General features: G+C 33.8%; 1 protein-coding gene and 1 pseudogene across 1 annotated transcript; one reads left to right on the top strand and one right to left on the bottom strand.

Annotated features, from left to right (window-relative positions):
• Positions 1-647: 647 nt before the first annotated feature.
• Positions 648-1592, top strand: LOC143672830 (olfactory receptor 5AL1-like). Its single transcript, XM_077147306.1, has one exon. It carries the CDS (start codon positions 648-650, stop codon positions 1590-1592), a length of 945 nt encoding a protein of 314 aa, XP_077003421.1.
• A 4074-nt stretch (positions 1593-5666) lies between these two features.
• On the bottom strand, positions 5667-6622 carry LOC143672828 (olfactory receptor 8U3-like; annotated as a pseudogene).
• Positions 6623-19512: the final 12890 nt, after the last annotated feature.

The following is a 19512-nucleotide window of genomic DNA, read 5'->3' as shown; positions in this document are numbered from 1 at the left end:
AATCCTGTTATGCATTTTTCAACTAAAATAGGCTATTCACACTTCTGAGATTTTCTATCTCCTTAAATTCACAAATACCATATGCAATTAAAGAAAAAAAAGAAATTAAAGATAAATGAGGGAAGAAAATTAAAATTGTCCCAAATTGATGGTTTAGAGATCATCAGCATTCAAAATGTTTATCTTTCATAATTAAAAAAATTCACTTTCTGTGATCAGTCTTTTCATTCATTATTTTCTTTTAATTAGGGATTTTCAAATGAATTCACAGATTTTATATAAGGGGTTCAAAATACCAATAATTTTTTTAGAAATTGATAATGGTGATCAAATAATTCTCAATCTTTAATTCCCATCATTAAAATATAAGACAAATTTTTCTATTGAATGCAGTTTAAATGAAAAAAATCTCAATAAAATTTCATGTTTTGTCATTTCTCTCTAGAACAAATTTCTTCACTCTGAAAAGAGAAACTATTTTGAGGATAACAGAATGACCCATCAGAATTCCTCTTTGAATGTGTTCACCATAGGATTACTGTGGGTCAGAACCATCTCCTAACATCCACTTGAAAGCTCAAGAGTCAAGAATACTCAGAAAAAATGGTCTAGGAGTGTTTGCTGGGAAAGAATTGTACATGCATTTCATGGCCAAAAGTAATCATTCTGCAGTGTCTGAGTTTATCCTCATGGGAATCACAGACAGTCCAGAGCTGCAAGCCATTCTCTTTGGTGTTTTCCTAGTGATCTATTTAGTTAGTGTCATAGGTAATGTTGGTTTGATCTTGCTAATCCAGATCAGTCCTCAGCTTCACACACCCATGTATTTGTTTCTCAGCCATCTGGCTTTTGTTGATTTTTATGTTACTTCATCTGCCATGCCAAACACCTTGGCAAACTTCCTGCATGAAGTTAAAAGTATAACGTTTTATGCCTGTGCCATTCAGGTGTGCTGCTTTATCACATTTGTGGTTTGTGAAATGTACTTGCTTTCAATTATGGCATATGATCACTATGTTGCCATCTGCAACCCTTTACTCTATGTTGTTCTCATGTCTAGCAAACTCTGCATTCAAATGACTGCTAGCACATACATTTATGGATTCACACTTGATCTTGCTCAGATGGTTGCAACATTCTCCTTTTCTTTTTGTGACTCCAATATGGTCAACCATTTCTACTGTGATGATGTTCCCCTGATGACTCTGGCCTGTTCGGATACTTACATCAAAGAGCTGATGCTATTCATCATTGTTGGATTTAATATTCTTTGCTCTCTTTTGATTGTGCTAATGTCTTATGTCTTCATTTTCTTTGCTATTCTGAAGATCCCCTCTGTTGAAGGAAAACAGAGAGCCTTTTCTACCTGTGCTTCCCATTTGACTTCCATCATCATATTTTATGGGACAATCATTTTCATGTACTTACAGTTCAAGTCAATCCATTCTCTAAACACAGATAAATTTGCCTCAGTGTTTTATGTTGTGGTGATTCCCATGCTAAACCCATTAATATATAGCATGAGAAATCAGGAGGTAAAAAATGCACTGAAGGGAATTATGAAAAGTTGTATTTGGCTCTCTAGTAACTGAAGAAACACTGGACAGGGATTAGAACATTTTAGGTTATGTTCTTTTTTTTCTGTGAAAAAGCTAATAAATGATAGAGCCAAATCCCTTACTTCAAGCTCTTAAATATTTTTTTTTCTTATGTATAGTTCCTTAGTCTCATGGAGAATAAACTGCAGTTTTGCTCTTAAAGATTTTTACATGAATATGAATTGAACTGAAAAGAAGAGAGAGAGAGCAAGAGAGAGGGAGAGATTTTAATCCTCTTTGACAATGACCCTATATCACCAAAAAAGGGGAAAAAATTGGGAAATAGTGGCTTTATTTTAAATCTGTGTGACATTGAGAAATTTTGGATTGTATTGAAATAGATAACCACTCGATTATATAGGAAATGTCAAATTTTAATAGCAGCAATTTTGGGGGTTAACACTACATAATATAGGAACAGAGTTACTTTGACTTCATGCATTTAGTGACACTGATTGTGCATAAGTTTAGATCACTGGTGCAGTTTCACACAATTATAATTTGCTACTTGTTCTATGTAGGTAAATGTGTGATTAAGAAATTACACTCTTCATTTAAAAGTTTGGTTAAAAAACTTAGCTTTTCCAATTAATAACTACCAGCATGGGAACATAATTTCACATTTCTGTTCCTCAGTTTTCTCAGCTAATAAATGCAGTAATGGTTTCTTTCATTTAGACTGATTGTGAGGATCAAATAACATGATAATACAACATGTTTTTCACAATTCCTTGCACATTACTAGTGCTTCATGAACATTGCTATTATTTGTCATGATTTATAATATTATTGTGTCAATGATTCATTTGATTTGATTTTAGGTAAAGAGGTTATTGCCCTTTTAGAAATAGTTGTCACTGTTTAAAAATATGCTAAATTTTAACCAATAAACTGAAAGTTAAAAACTAAGGGGTATTTTCTTGTGATCTTTTAAATAATTTAATGCATTAAAATTTATTTCTGTGTGTTGATGAATATTATTTTAATTGAAATATTTTAGTCTTCTCCACACATGCTACTCAATATCATTCAAAATGTGCATGTTTTCCTTGAAAAAAACATCATTCTTGATACATTTAATAAAAATTAGATTAGTTAATTGCATTTTTTTTCTGTTTCAAACTTTTCAAAATAAAATAGAGCTATGAATGCTTTTGTGTCTCAGGTGTATCCAGCACTTTAACTGGATTGGATTAATTTTCATAATACCAATTGAGAAGTTTTATGCAACTGTCAAGTTCAATTTTTAATAAATTTCCTATAATTCTAAGGAGAGATGTACAATGTTGAGATTTTTTTTCGTATGCTGTGTGGTGGTATTGAGATACTTTAAAAAAATTTAAGCAGTGATTTCCAAAAATCACTCAAAAGCCAGTTTTAAGGGCAGGAAATGGTGGCTCAGAGGCAGAGTTCTCATCTGCCATGCCGGAGACCTGAGTTCTATTCCCAGTGCCTGCCCATGCAAAAAGCCAAAAAAAAAAAAACAACACAATTTTAAATTAAAATTTTTCTTAAGTTCAAAAACTATTAGAAAGTTATACAAGCCTAATTCTGGCACAGAATATATTCATAAGCCCTATAAAGGAAAAGCCACCACATATAGGACAAAGGGCCTCTGCCTTTATCATCTTTTTGCCTCTCAGTAATGCTGACTTCAAAGGTGTCTGAGACTCTGCCACCTCCCCAAACCCTTTGGTGATGTATCAGGGTGCTGATTTGAAGCTATTGTGGACCCCAGGAGAGACTGTCTTTTAATCCATTTTTGTGGGAACACACCTATTTTGGGTGGGACCTTTTGGTAAGACTATTTCAATTGAGATGTGATGCAACCCCATCAAGCTGAGTCTTGATCCTTCACTGAAATTCTTTATGAGAAGATAGAAGGCTGTTAAAGCAGGAGACCATACAGAGAAATACCCAGAGACATTTGGAGACAGTCATTGAAGCCAGAAGCAGGAAAGAAAGACAGCATGTGTCTTCTCAAGTAACAGAAGCACCTGGATGTCTTAGTGCTGACCATGTCATTAACAATAATAGTAATAAACAAGATGATATTTATGAAGTTTCTTTAGGTGCCAGTCACTGGGCCAATGTATTTACATACATTTATATTGAAATCTTCATCTTTGACCTGTGAGATGAACATTGGTCTTAATTTATAAATGACTGGAACTTTCTTTATTATACAACTAGTAGTAGCAAAATTGAAATTTATGGTGAAATCTTTCTGAAACTCATCATGTTCTTCACTAATCTTGGACTCTGCCAGAGTCCCTAACTGCTACTTGTTTTTCACCTCCAACATCTTGTATATTCTATGTGTATTCAGATACAAAAACATCATAAGCACCAAAGGAGAGATGAAAAATGCACACTTTATCAAAATAAATATAGGGATAAAATGCATAAAGATGATTTTTATGTTTGGACTTAGGGACTGGCATTTTGAGACTAGAACTCAGCCTCCTGTAAAAAATCCTAGAGAAGAGGCTTAAAGGTTGCACAGAACAGTTTTTACCCAAGAAGGAACTGAATAGCATGCTTATCAAATACAGTTGAATTTCTTAGTCTCTGAGAAAAACCAGAGTTAACTTAAGAAGTGATTGTTAATAGTAGGAATTAAAAATGTAGAAAGACATGAAAACTTCAATTAATATTAAGCATTGCTGTTTTAATATGCTTACAAAGCAGAAGGGTGCAGTGAAAGCAGAGTTCCTCAGGTGGATCAATTTCTATAGACATGAATTTCTTTATCTGTTAAAAGGGAGACTGTTTCTTCTATGTGCTGTGCATGCGTAACAGGTGAGTTACGTGTGTCTTTTCTTATATAAATGCATATGGCATGCCTAAGTGTGGTGGAAAGAATAAACACTATCATTCTCTATTAAACTTGCTTTAAAAACCTGGGAATTAATTCAAGTCACAAGGTTCTAAAAGAACTTCATGGCAGCAAAGTTGAATTATTTGCAAATTAAGTGCAGAAGGGAAAATAATCACCTCATCATGCAAATTTCAAGCTGTATCCTATGTCATGACCACAAGTATCAAATATCCTTCAAATATGGTAAAATATAAAATAATATTAAATCACTAATTTCAAATGACTTTTTCTGAAATGTCAAAATAACAAAAACACATCATTCATTAATTTTTAACTATATGCTATGATCTTACAAAGAACATTTGCATTAAAAGCAGTACAGATAGAGGACATCACAACTGTTTCATTTAGAACAAAAGCACAAACTGTTGTTTTGAAAGTCTGATGGTGACACATTAAATCCAGATATTATAATACCCTTTATTTATAACACCTGTCATTAAGAAAACAAAAATCAGATAGACTTGAAGTTGCATTTAGAATTTTTAAATTACTAGTTGTGTGACCTTAATTTATAAATAATTGACATCTGGAAATAAAATCTCATCAACCTCTTGGTTCTGTTTGCTTAGAATAAGCAGAATTACTTGAATAAGTGCCTAACAGGGAGTTGAAACCAGACAGGATATGCATCTGCTACTTAAAAAACTGATAAACTTTTGAAAGCTGAATTCATGTTTAATTATGCATAACATTTATATAGCAAATATTATTAAACAAACACTTATCCCTGGACATTGGTCTAAGCATTTCATAAATATTAAATAGTTTAAGCCTCAAAACAACCCAAGGAGTCAGTTCCTATTATTTTATAGAATTAGAAACAGAGGCACACAGACATGAAGTCTGCTGTCCATGGTTGCACAGCTGGTAAGTGAAGGAAAAAGCAAACTCAGGCAGTCTTGTTACAGAATTCAAAGTGCTAATAAAAACATGTTACCAACTTTTCTTGGGATACACACATGCATGTTTTTGTATGTCTATGAAAAAATTCAACATAATTCTATAAAGAAACTCAGGACTCCTTAAATCATAACGACTTTCCTTGGCCTTGGCCCTTGCAGAAAATGTTAAGATCAGTTAAAGATGCTCATATTTTCAGTTGGTTGGAAAATAATCATGAGAAATGTAAGCAAGAGAAAACTTGATTTTATTCTCCAATTTTCTTTAATAAAACATTTTTGTTATTATTTCCTTAATTTCAACATCTTTAAAGTTCCACAAACTTTATCCAAGGCTTTCTTGGAGGCTTCTTTAATCTATTTGTTCCTTAGATTGTAGATTAGGGGGTTCAACGTGGGAATCACCACTGTATAAAATACAGATGCTATTTTATCTGTGTCCATGGAGTGGTTTGATTTGGGCTATAGATATATAAAGATCAGTGGCCATAGAAAATAGTTACAGCTACGATGTGGGAGCCACAGGTGGAGATGGCCTTACGTTGCCCCTGGGTAAAGTGGAATCTGAGGATGGCGGCAATGATAAAGATGTAGGAAATGAGGATGATTGAAGAAGAACACATTGTATGAAAGCCAGCAAAGGCAAAGATCATTTCCTTCATGCATGTGTCTGAGTAGGACAGAGCTAAGAGGGGGAGGTCATCACAATAAAAATGGTTAATTACATTAGGCCCACAATAAGTTAGACATAAAGTGCTAATGATATGGAATAGAGCAACCAGAAAGCTCTCTATATATGGAATGGCCACTAATAGAAAGTAGACCCTTTTTGACATCAGAACTGAATAATGCAGGGGTTTACAGATAGCTACATAGTGATCATAGGCCATGGAAGCTAAAAGGAAACATTCAGTGATCATGAAGGTGAGAAAGCAGCCCAGTTGTACTGCACAAGCATGGAAAGAAATTGTGTTGCATTCCACAGCAAAATTCATCATCATCTTCAGTGTGGTGGTAGAGGAATAGCACAGGTCAACAAAGGCCAAGTGGCTGAGGAAATAATACATAGTTGTATGGACTTGAGAGTCAGTCTTGATTAAGGAAATCAACCCAACGTTCCCCAGAACTGTGACCAGATAGATAACAAAAAATACCACAAAATATGGAGCCTGAAGTTCTGGCTGGTCTGTGATTCCTTTGAGAATAAATTCTGTGACATAAATGACATTAACTTCAGCCAATTATTCCAAGGGATTTTGCTGCAGTTGAAGAATAAAAACAACACATCTCATGGTTCATGCTAATTGAGGATAGATGATTGCTAGTGTCTTGTCACTTAGAATTAGTCATCATGTGGGCAACAATGGACATTTCCTCTCTAATTTCATGCCATTCTTGTTCCAGGGAAGACCATCTTTTATTTTCAATACCATCTTCTTAAGAGTTATTTTCCTTTGTAATTTTCAAAACTAAGGGATGATATTTGTTTACAGTTAAATATCACCTGAATGGAACCAGATGATCATTTTAGTGGTGTCACTAAAGTGTCAGTCTTTGCTGCTGCTCTTTTCTATCCATATAATATATGGTAGCATAAAAATATGTAACTCATAAATGGAGTTATATTCCCCTGTTTTTAAGTTTTGTGCATTGCTGACATCCTCAAAATATTAAAGTAATTATAGATGTGTCATGTCAATCACTTTACTCTATCTCCTTCCATTTACACAGAATTTATGCTATAGAAACTAAATGAAAATTGTTCAGAGATATGAGGTAAAATCCAATTTTATGTATATAGGAATTTAAAGAGACAGGTCTTTTTCCCAATTCAAAGTTCACCATATTTTTCTGTTTATTGATGAAAATGTTAATAAATCAAGTAGTTTATCAAATAGCTTATAAATCTAAAGTACCTGTAGATAAACAACTTTTCCCATAAATGTCTGTAAGTATATTTCTAGAGCTTAAAGTATCCTAATCATTTGTGCCACTAGATTTTACTTTTAGCAACATATCCTAGGGAAATATTCAGCTTTCAACAAAATTTTATGGAAAAATACATGGGTAGATGGAGCTCCTGATGTATGTTTCACAATAGTTATATTTATCTATATTTCTACAAGCTTTAAAAAAGAAGATTTTTCTCATTATATCCAATATTGGCCTCTTCAAATTTTATTATTTCTCCTTAATTTATTTTCCACAAAGTAGAATGATAAGATATTAACAGCAGGAATCTAGAGAGATCATCAAGTCTAATCCTTTCATATTTCAGATTTAATTTTTTAGTATTGCTATTATTTTATCTGTTGTAATTGAATGCTATCTTTGTCCAACTCTGTATTTAGTGCAATATATGAATTAGTTCATGATAGATTGGCTCTCACTAACCATTCATCCCTGATTAAAAATTTAAAACCAAAAACTAACAGTAGGCTTCTGCTATTGCTGCACTGAGAGGATGGTGCAGAACAGGTATGACTGGGTATGTTTCACAGCAAAGCCCATATTCCTCATCAATCTGCTAACCTGCCCAAAGCTGTAGTCACTTCTCCAGAGGTAATTGTCCAGATAGAACACTAGATCTGGGAGATGCATCCATTTTCTGTAGCATCAAGCTAATATTTAAGGCTTAGGAAGACAAAGATGAAAGAAATCTGTAGTGTATCAATGACTGTTAAGTTTTCCATATAGATTGCCACATTAGAATGGAAGCATTCTAAGTTATAAAAGTTAAGTATCTAATGGTGTCCTTTTTAGTAAAATAGTCATTGCATTGAAGAATATTCAGAATTAAAGTTTATCAAACTTGCCTATGGGAGTTGAATATACAAAACTTTTCCTCACAGTCTTTTATTTCAATTCCAGGTATGACATTATGATTTGAATCCAGCTGAGGATAATTATAAGATTACCAGATGATGTAAGCATAATGTAGACCATTTTCATTGAAAGATGGTGGCAAGTTAACAGGTTCATCTATAAGATATCATTACTTTACTTAAAATAAAGACTATCCCTTGGTTAGAGTTTCTTTATTATACTTGTTCAACTTCAGGATTTGTGGTGGCACTAAGAACATGTCAAACAAAGCACAGGGAACCATTTAGAAGGATAAATTTATCAATGAGAACACTTACTGTGATAGACAACTTTTATTAAATAGAGAGTTGAATTGGAGTGTGAATTCTAACTTTGATAAACTAAAAATCATAGAAACAAAATCTGTTAAATTACTCATAAAATATAATATACATCATCCTGCATTTACTATATAATTCTCTCAATTCATTCCTCTACATTTTTAAAAGTAATTTTTCTTCATGCCTTGCAATTTATTTCTCCAGGATGTTCTGAAGCAACCGACGTCCCAAAGTCTCTAATTTTTTTCAGTCATTTATACATCTCTGTCAATTCTGAGGGGAGATCCTTAAAATCAGGGACATATTTTACCCTTATATTCCTTCAATAAGCATTGCTATTTCTTGCTTTATTACATCTTGCCTAAAGAAAGCTGCACAACAAACTCTATTGTACATTGAAATCACCTGGGTAGGATTTACAAACCAATGCCCAAGAATGCCCCATACAATTTAAAGGTGGAAGAGAAGGAGTAGAAGGGGACAACCAGGTATAAGTATTTTTAAAGTTCCCCAGTTGATTCTAACCTACAGCCACAATTGAGAGCAGGGAGCCTAAAGAATGAATTAATGACTAGAATGTGGAGAAGTTCTCAGCCATATTTTTAAAATTATCTGTTTTTCTTTTGGTTTTGTTTACCTAACTTATGTTTGAATTAGTGTGAGTTCATGATTTAACCAGCCAGCAGAAATCAATTGGAATATGCCTATCTGTTTATACAAAGAGATTCACCGAGGGATCTGTGGGCAAGGATGGTATTTTAAAAATCATTGTCCAATTACTCCATTTCCATTTACTAAATAATAACCATTTTTAATCCTTGCTGATAATTGGCTAAATCTTTAAAAACAGGTGGTTTCATCTGTTTGGCTTTCTCCTACTTTCTGTGCATTCTATTTTACCCATCTAGATTCTCAATACATAGTTGCAGAGTAAATTAAATCTCCCTTTAATATTAACTTTTAAATGGTTTTCCTTGTTCTTGAAGAACTGGGACATATCTCTGGTGTTTCTACTGTCACTGTTACATCTAAAACAATAGCAATGCTCTGCACTGAGAAAGCGTTCAATGATAAGAAAAAAATAATGGCCATTGGGCAATCTCCTCTCTCCTATCCACTGTTCATTCATCAAGATACGGCTTGATATGTTATCCAGGTCCTGCCCTGCACACCATTGGCTTTTTCAAGCAAGAGTGCCCTCCATTCCAAGGCTTGGTATCCTCACAAGAGTTTAACAACTAAACTACAAGGCACACTAGTGACCACCAGTGTACTACAGGTATCCAGATACAGTGACTTCTTCAGTCAACCAATACCCCCTACAAATATCCCAACATCAAGCCAAATGTTATGCTACATATGACATAAAAATGGTTGGGAGCATTGGTTTGAGTCTCTTACCTTGGATTCTTGCTTAAGTTCAAACTTCTTTCTAAGAAGCAGTATCAGTGGAATGAAATACCAATGAGTTTTCACCTTATTTCATGTTTCAAAAATTATAGTGGTCATCTATTTTTAATTTACCTCTATATACAACATTTCCAAGAAGCCAAGGATGGATTAAAAATAACAAACAATAAAACACTGCTACCAGCACTTAAGTGTACAATAACTATTGGAGACCAATCCTCATAGGAAAGTTTGAGATATGAAACTTCATCTTCCTCCAAATATCCTTTCCATGAGCCATGTGATATTAACTCTCTTTTCTGAGTAAGTACTACTGCAAGATGGAGGGTAAAGTCTATGAGGTTATCTGTGTAGTGTGTTTTTATGAGTGTGTGTGTGTGAGAGAGATAAAGAGAGAGACAGAAACAGAGACTGAGAGGGACAGAGAGACAGACCGAGAGATAGAAGGGAAGGTGGGATGATACAGAAAATGTTGGAGGTTAAGTGGTATTTTAAGTGTAAATAGAGTCCTCCCACAGAAAGTGCTGTTAAAGCACAGCACAAGATGCAGTTAGGATGCCAGAGGTATCATCTTTGGATGCTGTTTGATTCCTTTAATAATACAGCTGACTAGGGAGGGAGGCTTATATTGGGGAGTTCAGCTTTATATGCAGACTAAATCTGACTCACTTGCTTAGAGATAGCCCTGCCTTCATTGACCTTATGCTGGATTTGTTTGGGTGATTTATTAGTTCCTACATACCTTGGGTCTAAATGTGAATCTCTACAGATACCTGAAAGCTGCAATACTTCCTTCCATGTTTCTCTCCAAGTAAGAGAAGCTGGACAAATTATATTGGGAATTTAAAAAAATAGTAATTTTCTCTATTCATTTTGATTAAGAGCTTAAGCTTTGTGAAAGGATAAAATCAGCACTTATATCCTGAGTAACTTATTCTAAGATAATTTGGGCAATGTCCATCTATATTGTTTTCCTTTTTTTTTTTTTGCATGGGCAGGCACTGGGAATAGAACCCAGGTCTCCATCATGGCAGGTGAGAACTTTGCCACTGAGCCACTGTGGCCCACACTATCCATATTCTTTTAAATCTCAATTATCTGATTTGTAAAATATAAGTAATAATGGTACATCCTTTAAAATGTTTTACATTTTTTAAATGAGTTATTATATGTAAGGAAGTTAGTAAACTATGAGCTTACTTGTCAATAGTGAGTGCTCCAAAAACATTTGGTTTAAAAAATAAGACAGTATCAGAACCATAAAACCAAGATACTCCAACAGCCTACATGAGAAATGTCACTGGTTTTATCACACTTTTAACCTCACTTGGTGAATCTGGAAAATTTATTCGATTTTTCTGGTGTCCATCATGCCATCTTTAAGAGAAGATGGCTTTCTCATAATCCTTAGAATTCACTTGTCTTTATATGCCTACTTATGGCTCATCATTCCAAGATCAAAATCTAGTTCTCATAGAAGTTCACTGTCCTTACCATCTTTGCAATGGAATCTATTATCATCTTCTAATTAACTTTCTTCTCTATATTTTCTGTACACACCTTTTAATAGAGAAATGAATGGTACTTTTCTTTACTTTTTATTCCTATAGAATATTTGAGGGTATTGACTTCAGAGCACAACACTGTGAATGTAACTAATAGCACTGATGTATATATATCTGAATGTGATTAAAAAGGAGAAATGTTAGATTGTCTACCTGCTAACAGAATAGAAAGTTTTTAAAAAACATGGAACTACACTATATAATGGTGAACTCTAAGTTAAACCATGGACTATATTAATAACAAAATTATAAAAAGTTCTATCAGCTGTAACAAATGTACACACAATGCAAGTTGTTAATAATAGGGTGATATGTGGAAATTTTGTATTTCATGCACAATTTTTCTGTAAACCTACAACTTCTCTAATAAAGAAGAAAATTTCATGCACAGTTTTTCTGTAAACCCACAACTTCTCTAAGAAAAATTAAAATGAAAAGAAATAAGTAGATAATGGGAAAAAAACTCAAAATAGTAATTTCTAATTCTCATTCTACCGAAAAATAGTGAAAATGACTGCTCAAGATGTTATACAGGCCATGGCCTCCGTTTTGCTCTTTAAACTGCATGTCTCAAAACAGTGGAATTTACTTTTGATGACTGAATATTCACTAATATTCTGCTGAATACTGTGAAAATGTACTCTTTTAGGAAAATAATTCATTCTCTAGCTTTTAACTTTATGATAGGTTAAATCCTAATTCTTCATGTAATACAAATATACGTAATTACCACATTATAACTTCTGTTTGTGTTTGTTTTGCTTTCTAGAATGTAAATTCCTTGAAAAATACACATTTTTTGGAAATAGGACAAAGCAAAGCAAGAACTCTCATTCCATTTCTTGTTTTCCCAAATCAAAATTGAAAAAAGAGAATTTTTTTGTTGATGGTAAAATTAAGTTTCTTCTCATATTAGGAAAAACATGTGTGTGTACATATATTTATGTATATGCATGTGTGTGAGAAACACAATTCAGAACACTAGTCAAAACTTCTAAAGAAGCATCTACTGTTCCCAATTTTGGACAATCCTTTGATTTTCTCAATTCAGGTTTTCCCCCACCACTGAGTCACCCTATATTATCATGCTATTGAGAAATACAATGGACAAAAAGTTAGATTTCCTGAGCAATTTGAAAATTTTGTACATTGTCTCATTATTTGTCTTTTGTGACATCATGCTTCCTTTCTTCTTTTCCTACTTTGCTGATTACTGTTCCAGCTTCTTCTTTTCAGCTCTTAATTCTAGTTCCTCACTGTCTTTGAGACCCAGTATTAAATGCCCACAGCTTCAATGATGTATGAGTCACAAATCTATTTCTCCATCTTAGACATCTCCTCTTAACTATAGTGAGTTACATTCAAATATCCAGTAATGAGCTCAACTAGGATGTCTCAAAGCCACCTCCAATTTTATACACCCAAGACTAAATTCTTAATATCCTGTTCCCAAATTTCTTCTTTGTTCTCTGTGCTTTATCTTGGGGAATAGCACAACTATCCAACCTACTTTGCAAAAAAAATGTGAGTATTCATCCTTGATCCCTTCATATTTCTTAATTCCTGAATTTTATATCTATTTTACCTCCTACATTTTGCCCTTATTTATGTTTCCCTTTCTATCTTCACTGACACTCTCTGACCTCAGGCTACATCATTTCTCATTTAATACTATTGAAATAGCATTCTAATGGTCTCTAATGAACTTCTTGAAATACAAACCCATTCAATATCTCCACATTGAATGTTTCACTGACTTCCTAGCATTGCTAGAATAAAAGTCAAATTCCATGCAAAAGTCTGCAAGGTTCAGCGTGGTCTGGCCTAGGCATTCTGTACCAGCACTGCTTTGCTCTTCCTACATTGGCCTTATGTTCCAGCCACACTAAATTTCATTCTCTTCAGCAAGTGTTCTAAGTGCCCTCCTGCCCCAAGACTTGGAATATTGTCTCCCACTCCTTTTGCCAACCCTTATTTCAAAATTCAAACCAAGTGTGATTTTCCAAAGGAAGCATTTACTGACACATGAACTCCATTGGACTCCTCTTTATGTTCTCTTGTACCATGTACCTCTACTTGGAAGGATTTATTACAAATTTATGATCATCTTCTCCTTTGTGTGACCATTTATTTTAGGGTCTCTACCCCAATTACTTGTTTGCTCCTTGAGGGTAGAGAGCCTGTCTTCTTTGGTCAACCCTGGGTTCCTAACTTCTAGCAGGAGTGCTTTCATCAAAAATAGTAATAATAAATCAATATGGGTTAAATAAAATTGCATCACTCATTAAAATATTATTGTACAATGTGATTTAAGCATACACAAACAAAACTTGCTGACAGATGGGGCAAAGAATTATGTTTTGACCTGGGCTTTCAATTTCTCAAGATCTTACAGTTAATTCTTTGTATCATCCTCCATCTAGACTTTGAGATCATCTCGTTTTTCCGGGTCATTTTAGCAGAGGAGAGAGCTAAGTCTTCTCAGATTCAAACAATTTTGTCTCAGCTTTTGGCTGTGGGTGAATGAAAGCACATCACAGGCTTCAATAAAAATAATATTTGTATGTTCTTGCTTATCTCTAGGCATGCATGCATGCTATAAATCCTTTCAAACCTGCATTGAGACCCATTGGACCTGAGCAGTTGTTATATCTAATTTTGTATATGTTTGAAATATTCTATAATAAAAAGCTTTAGATAAAGGTTTGCTCTGCCAGGCCAGAAACCTGGGTTTGAATCCCAGTGCCTGCTCGTGCATTAAAAAAAAGGTTTACTATACAAGAATTACTTTATCTAGCAAAAATTGGAAGGATGATAACAAAAATTGTGCATGCCTATGTTAGTTTGGGGTTTGAAGTATCAGTATATCACTATTATAAGTGTTGTCAGAAATGTGGCAAGTACACACAAAGAAAAAATAAGCATATTTTAATAAAGAAATATAAACACACTTCATAAAAAATATAAAGATACATTGGTGAAACCCAAGGAAATCATTGAATCAGAATACTAAAATCCTCCCATAAACAGCACTGTTTAGAAACTGGAGGAAAAAATAAAACTACAATGGAAAATAGTATTTTTTGACAGTATATAAAAAGTTATATATTTGTATATTGAACTAAGCCATACATTAAAAAAAAACTAAATGAAATAAAGCCACTAAAGAAATCCACATTTTTGCTTAAGAAATTTAATGAAAGTGGCAATATTCTACTACTTTCTTTTTTTTCTTAATTTTTTTAAATACCAAAAAACATCTAACAAATGCAAACATTCCTATTTTGATCATTCCATTCTCTATATATAATCAGTAATTCACAATAACATCATATAGTTGCATATTCATCATCATGATCATTTATTGGAACATTTGCATCTATTCATAAAAAGAAATAAAAAGATGACAGAAAAAAACAATTATACATACCATACCTCTTATTCCTCCCTTTCATTGATCACTAGTATTTCAAACTAAATTTATTTTAACATTTGTTCCCCCTATTATTTATTTTTATTCCATATGTTCTACTCATCTGTTGACAAGGTATATAAAAGAAGCATCAGGCACAAGGTTCTCACAATCATACAGTCACATTGTGAAAGCTATATCATTATACAAACACCTTTAAGAAACATGGCTACTGGAACACAGCTGTAAATATTCAGGCAGCTATCTCCAACATCTCCATTACATCTTGACTAACAAGGTGATATCTATGTAATGCATAAGAATAACCTCCAGGATAACCTCTTGACTCTGTTTGGAATTTCTCAGCCATTGATGCTTTGTCTCATTTCAGTCTTCCTCATTTTGGTCGAGAAGGTTTTCTCAATCCCTTGATTCTGAGTCTCAGCTCATTCTAGGATTTCTGTCTCACATTGCCAGGAAGGTCAGCACCCCTGGGAGTCATGTCCCACATAGACAGGAGAAGGGTGGTAAGTTTGCTTGTTGTGTTGGCTGGAGAGAGAGCCCACATCTGTGCAACAAAAGGGGTTCTCTTGGGGGTGACTCTTAGGCCTAATTTTAAGTATGATTGACCCATCCTTTGTGGGGTTACGTTTCATATGAACAAACCCCAAGACTGGGGGCTCACTGTATAGCTTTGGTTGCCCACACTGCTTGTAAGAATATCAAGAATTCAACTTGGGAAGTTGAATTTTCCCCTGTTATCACCATTCTCCAAAGGGGACTTTGCAGATACTTTTTTATTCACTGTTCAAATCACTCTGGGATTTATCAGGGCATCACTCTGGACAAACCAACAAAATCTCATGTCCTACTCAAGGTTTCATGTACTTATGGTGTTCAGTTAAGCTGTATACATAAGTTTTATTAGGAAATGCACTAGTCAAAATATGAATTTTGTACCAAATAAACATTTTTTGCTTTAGTCTCACACATAAGTTGAAATTTTTAAATATGATTTGCCATCTATTTTCAGCACACTGCAGTAATGACATTCCTTTGTTCTTCTTCATGCAAAGACATTTTTAAAATTTATACATTTAGTCATTATCACTATACACTCTAGGCATCCCTAGACTATACCATCTCAGTCTTTATTGTCTATGTTTCTTTCTGATTTCATTTGTGCCCCCAGCCCTCCTCCCTCTATCATTCTCACATTCAGCTTCATTTAGTTTCTTAACATAATTGTATTTCAGTTAGGTAGTATTGTGCTATCCAATTCTGAGTTTATTTCAATCAGTCCTGTTGCACAATGTGTATCCCTTCAGCTCCAATTACCCAATGTCTCACCCTATTTCTATCTCCTGATGGTCTCTGTTACAGATTTATGAGCTGTAATTTCAAGCAAACTATTTAAATTCTCTAAGCCTCCATTTTATCATCTGAAATATGGAACATTTTTACCCACAAGATAGTGTTCTTGTGAGGATTGATGGTACAATATATGTAGACATTTTTAACACCTTACCCAGAGTATGATAAGTAAACAATAAATGTTAGGCACTGCTGTTTTCTGGTCAGCATTATCATTCTATCTACAATCATAAAATCATTAATCTGCAGTGTGAAAAGAAATTCAGTATTCCTTATAAGTTTATTCTTTAAATTGGTCCTGTGCTGTAAGTAGTAGTCCCATTTCTTAAATTGACTCAGAGCTTATGACTTTCCCAAGAACACATGACTAGATAGATGAGCCTGGCTTAAACCTAGGTTTGACTCAAAATCCTTTTCTTTTCTTACTATGAAATCTTGTCTCCCAAAGAAAGGTGCTACTGGTAAAGGAAATTCCTATCCCTGGGGAATCAGATAATTACCTCACTGTAATTCTGCCTAAACTGCGTATTCATTACTTAATGAAAATTTGAAATTTGAGCTTCAAAATTCTTTCCTTTTCTCACTATGATATCGTGTCTCCCAAAGAAAGGTGCTATTGGTAAAGGAATCCCCACCTCAAAGGAATCAGATAATTACCTCATGTACTTCTAACTAAATTTCATATTCATTAATTGCAATGAAAATTTGAAACTTTGAGCTTGTTGTGATTGGTTTGAGTTAATATGTCCCCAAGAAAAAATCTCAGAAACCTTATTTTAATAAGGCCCCTGGAAACTGATTAGCAAGCAGAGCCATTTTATAGTAATTATGTAAGGAATTCTATTTGCAATGAAGAGCTTTATAATGAGACCCAGTGAGACAGTTTCACATCAACACTAACCAAACTATGACTTCAGTTTTTCTTTACTTAATGATCAGCAATTGCCTAATTAAAATCAACAGATGAAAAATGATACCCCCAGAAAATGACATTTTTGCCAAATTTTTCTGAACACTTTGAACTGTTGTAGCCCAACTCGAAATAGATACACTAACTAAATCGTTTCATGTTATATAATATGGGGTGGCAATAAACAAATTGGAACTCCTAAGTTCTGTGGTGAGATATTGCATATAAATCTGTGCCAAATAATTAGGGAATATAATCACTGATTAAAATCCCCCAGTCAGCAGCTACCACTACTTTTATCACAGTTGAATATTTTGACATTTAAAATAGTTAGAATGTGTTAATGAGGCTAAGTGATATTTAATCCTTTCCTGTACAAAAATATTCATAAAAGTTGACTAGGTAAATGCCTATTCATATGAAGACTGGAAATAAATATTAAATGTAATATATAAATACCAGCAACACAAGGTAGGATGTGTCATGCTCAGTTCAAAAGGGGGTGATGTTCTGTGTGCTGTAATAATTGGACAAATTAGCACCACAAGTTGTAAATACAAGACTTGAAATATGAAGAATCTTCTATGGTTTCTTTAGTACCTTGGATATAAGTATTATGAACCAAATTATGATAAATATTTATTCTTATAACTTCAACATTTTATAGAAATAAAGCAGGCCACAAAATCTGACCACCATATTAACTTTATATTAAAAGATACGAAAAATGTCACTCCAGGAAAAACTACTGAAATAAAGTTGTTTAAAGTAGGAAACCATATTTGCATCTTAAAATAACAGGAAATAATAGCATGTGTTCACGTGTGTTGTGTGTGTGTGTATTCGTAGGTATCTGTATTTTTATATTGAAACTTATGGGATGCAAATGAGGAGAAACACAGGGGATTATCCACATATAGACATATGTATGTGCTTTTGTAGTTAAATATAACATGAAAGACTAAAGCTAGATACAATAGGAATTAAGTACCAAAAATTCGGTTAAGAAAATTCTTGAGAAAATTGAGCTGGAGATGTGAAGTAAAAAGGAAAAATAGCTAATTAAAATTCTGTATAATAAATGGTTAAGAGTTTGACATTGGAGGGGGGAAGGGAAATGATCCTACATTCTGTGTCTCTAATCTACACAACTTGGATGAGATTAAACACTGATTCTTTCTTCTCCTGACCTTTGTTTTCCTCATGTGCAAACAGATTTTATATATATATATATATATAATTAATATATACATATATATTAAACTTGCAATCAGTGTTTCTGTAAATGTTTTCATGGTCAGGTTCATGCATCAACTTGGCCAGATAGTGGTGCCCAGTTGTCTGGTCAGGAAAGTGCTAGCCTGTATGTTGCTTTGAGGACATTTCATGGACTTATGTTATGACCACATTGGCAGCATCGATAGCTGATTGTGAACTGATTGCAGTGACTTCTGCAATGAGTGACTCTTAATCCAATGATTGGAATGCTTTTAAGGAGGATTCAAAAGAGACAGGCTCTCTTCCTGCTTTTGCTAGCCAACCCCTCAAGAAGGACCTTCACTGGAGCTGCTAGCTCCTGGCCTGCCCTATGGATCTTGGACTCCTACATGTCCATGGTTATCCAGCCAGCCTCTCTTGAGACTGTCATTGGAGCTGCCATCTCATAGCCTGCTCTACAAATATTGGACTCTATATCTCTACAATTACATGAGACACTTTTATAAATTTTATTTTTACAGGTATCTCCTGCTGATTCTGTTTCTCTAGAGAACCCTATCTAATGCAAGTGTCAAATGATATAATACATGAAAAGAACTTAAAAACTATGTTAATATATATGTTTGCAAATATATATATATATGGCTTTATTTTCAGCAGCACAACAGTTCCTTAATGTAGCAAACATGCTTCTATTTTCAGCGGTGGTCAATATTCTCAGGAGAAAGGATAATCATGAGTAGGAAAACAGTCATTAAGAAAAATGATATTCAAATTTATTGTCAAAGGGTAGATCTATTTGCAAGATATTTTAAATGTAAGGATTATTCTCATAAATTTATTTAATTTTTGTTTAATTTATTGTAGTAATTCATTAAATTAAGATAAAAGGAGAAAAAAAACAGATTTCTTGGGCAGGCCACTGTGGGTCAACAGGCAAGAATGCTTGCCTGCCATGCCAGAGGACCTGGGTTCGGTTCCTGGTGCCTGACCATGTGACAAAAAAAAACAGATTTCTTTTACAGTACATTAAATATATATTTGATAAAAATTCTCTGCTAATCCTAAAGCTCCTGGGAAAGATGTAAGAAATAAA

The sequence above is a fragment of the Tamandua tetradactyla genome (genome assembly GCF_023851605.1).
Source record: "Tamandua tetradactyla isolate mTamTet1 chromosome 18 unlocalized genomic scaffold, mTamTet1.pri SUPER_18_unloc_1, whole genome shotgun sequence".
Taxonomy (NCBI): Eukaryota; Metazoa; Chordata; class Mammalia; order Pilosa; family Myrmecophagidae; genus Tamandua; species Tamandua tetradactyla.
The sequence above is the reverse complement of the archived record's forward strand: the minus strand, read 5'-3'. Positions and strand labels throughout refer to the sequence as shown.

Coding starts and splice junctions, on each gene's coding strand:
- LOC143672830 (XM_077147306.1), top strand. CDS start 648: ATGGCCAAAAGTAATCATTCTGCAGTGTCTGAGTTTATCCTCATGGGA.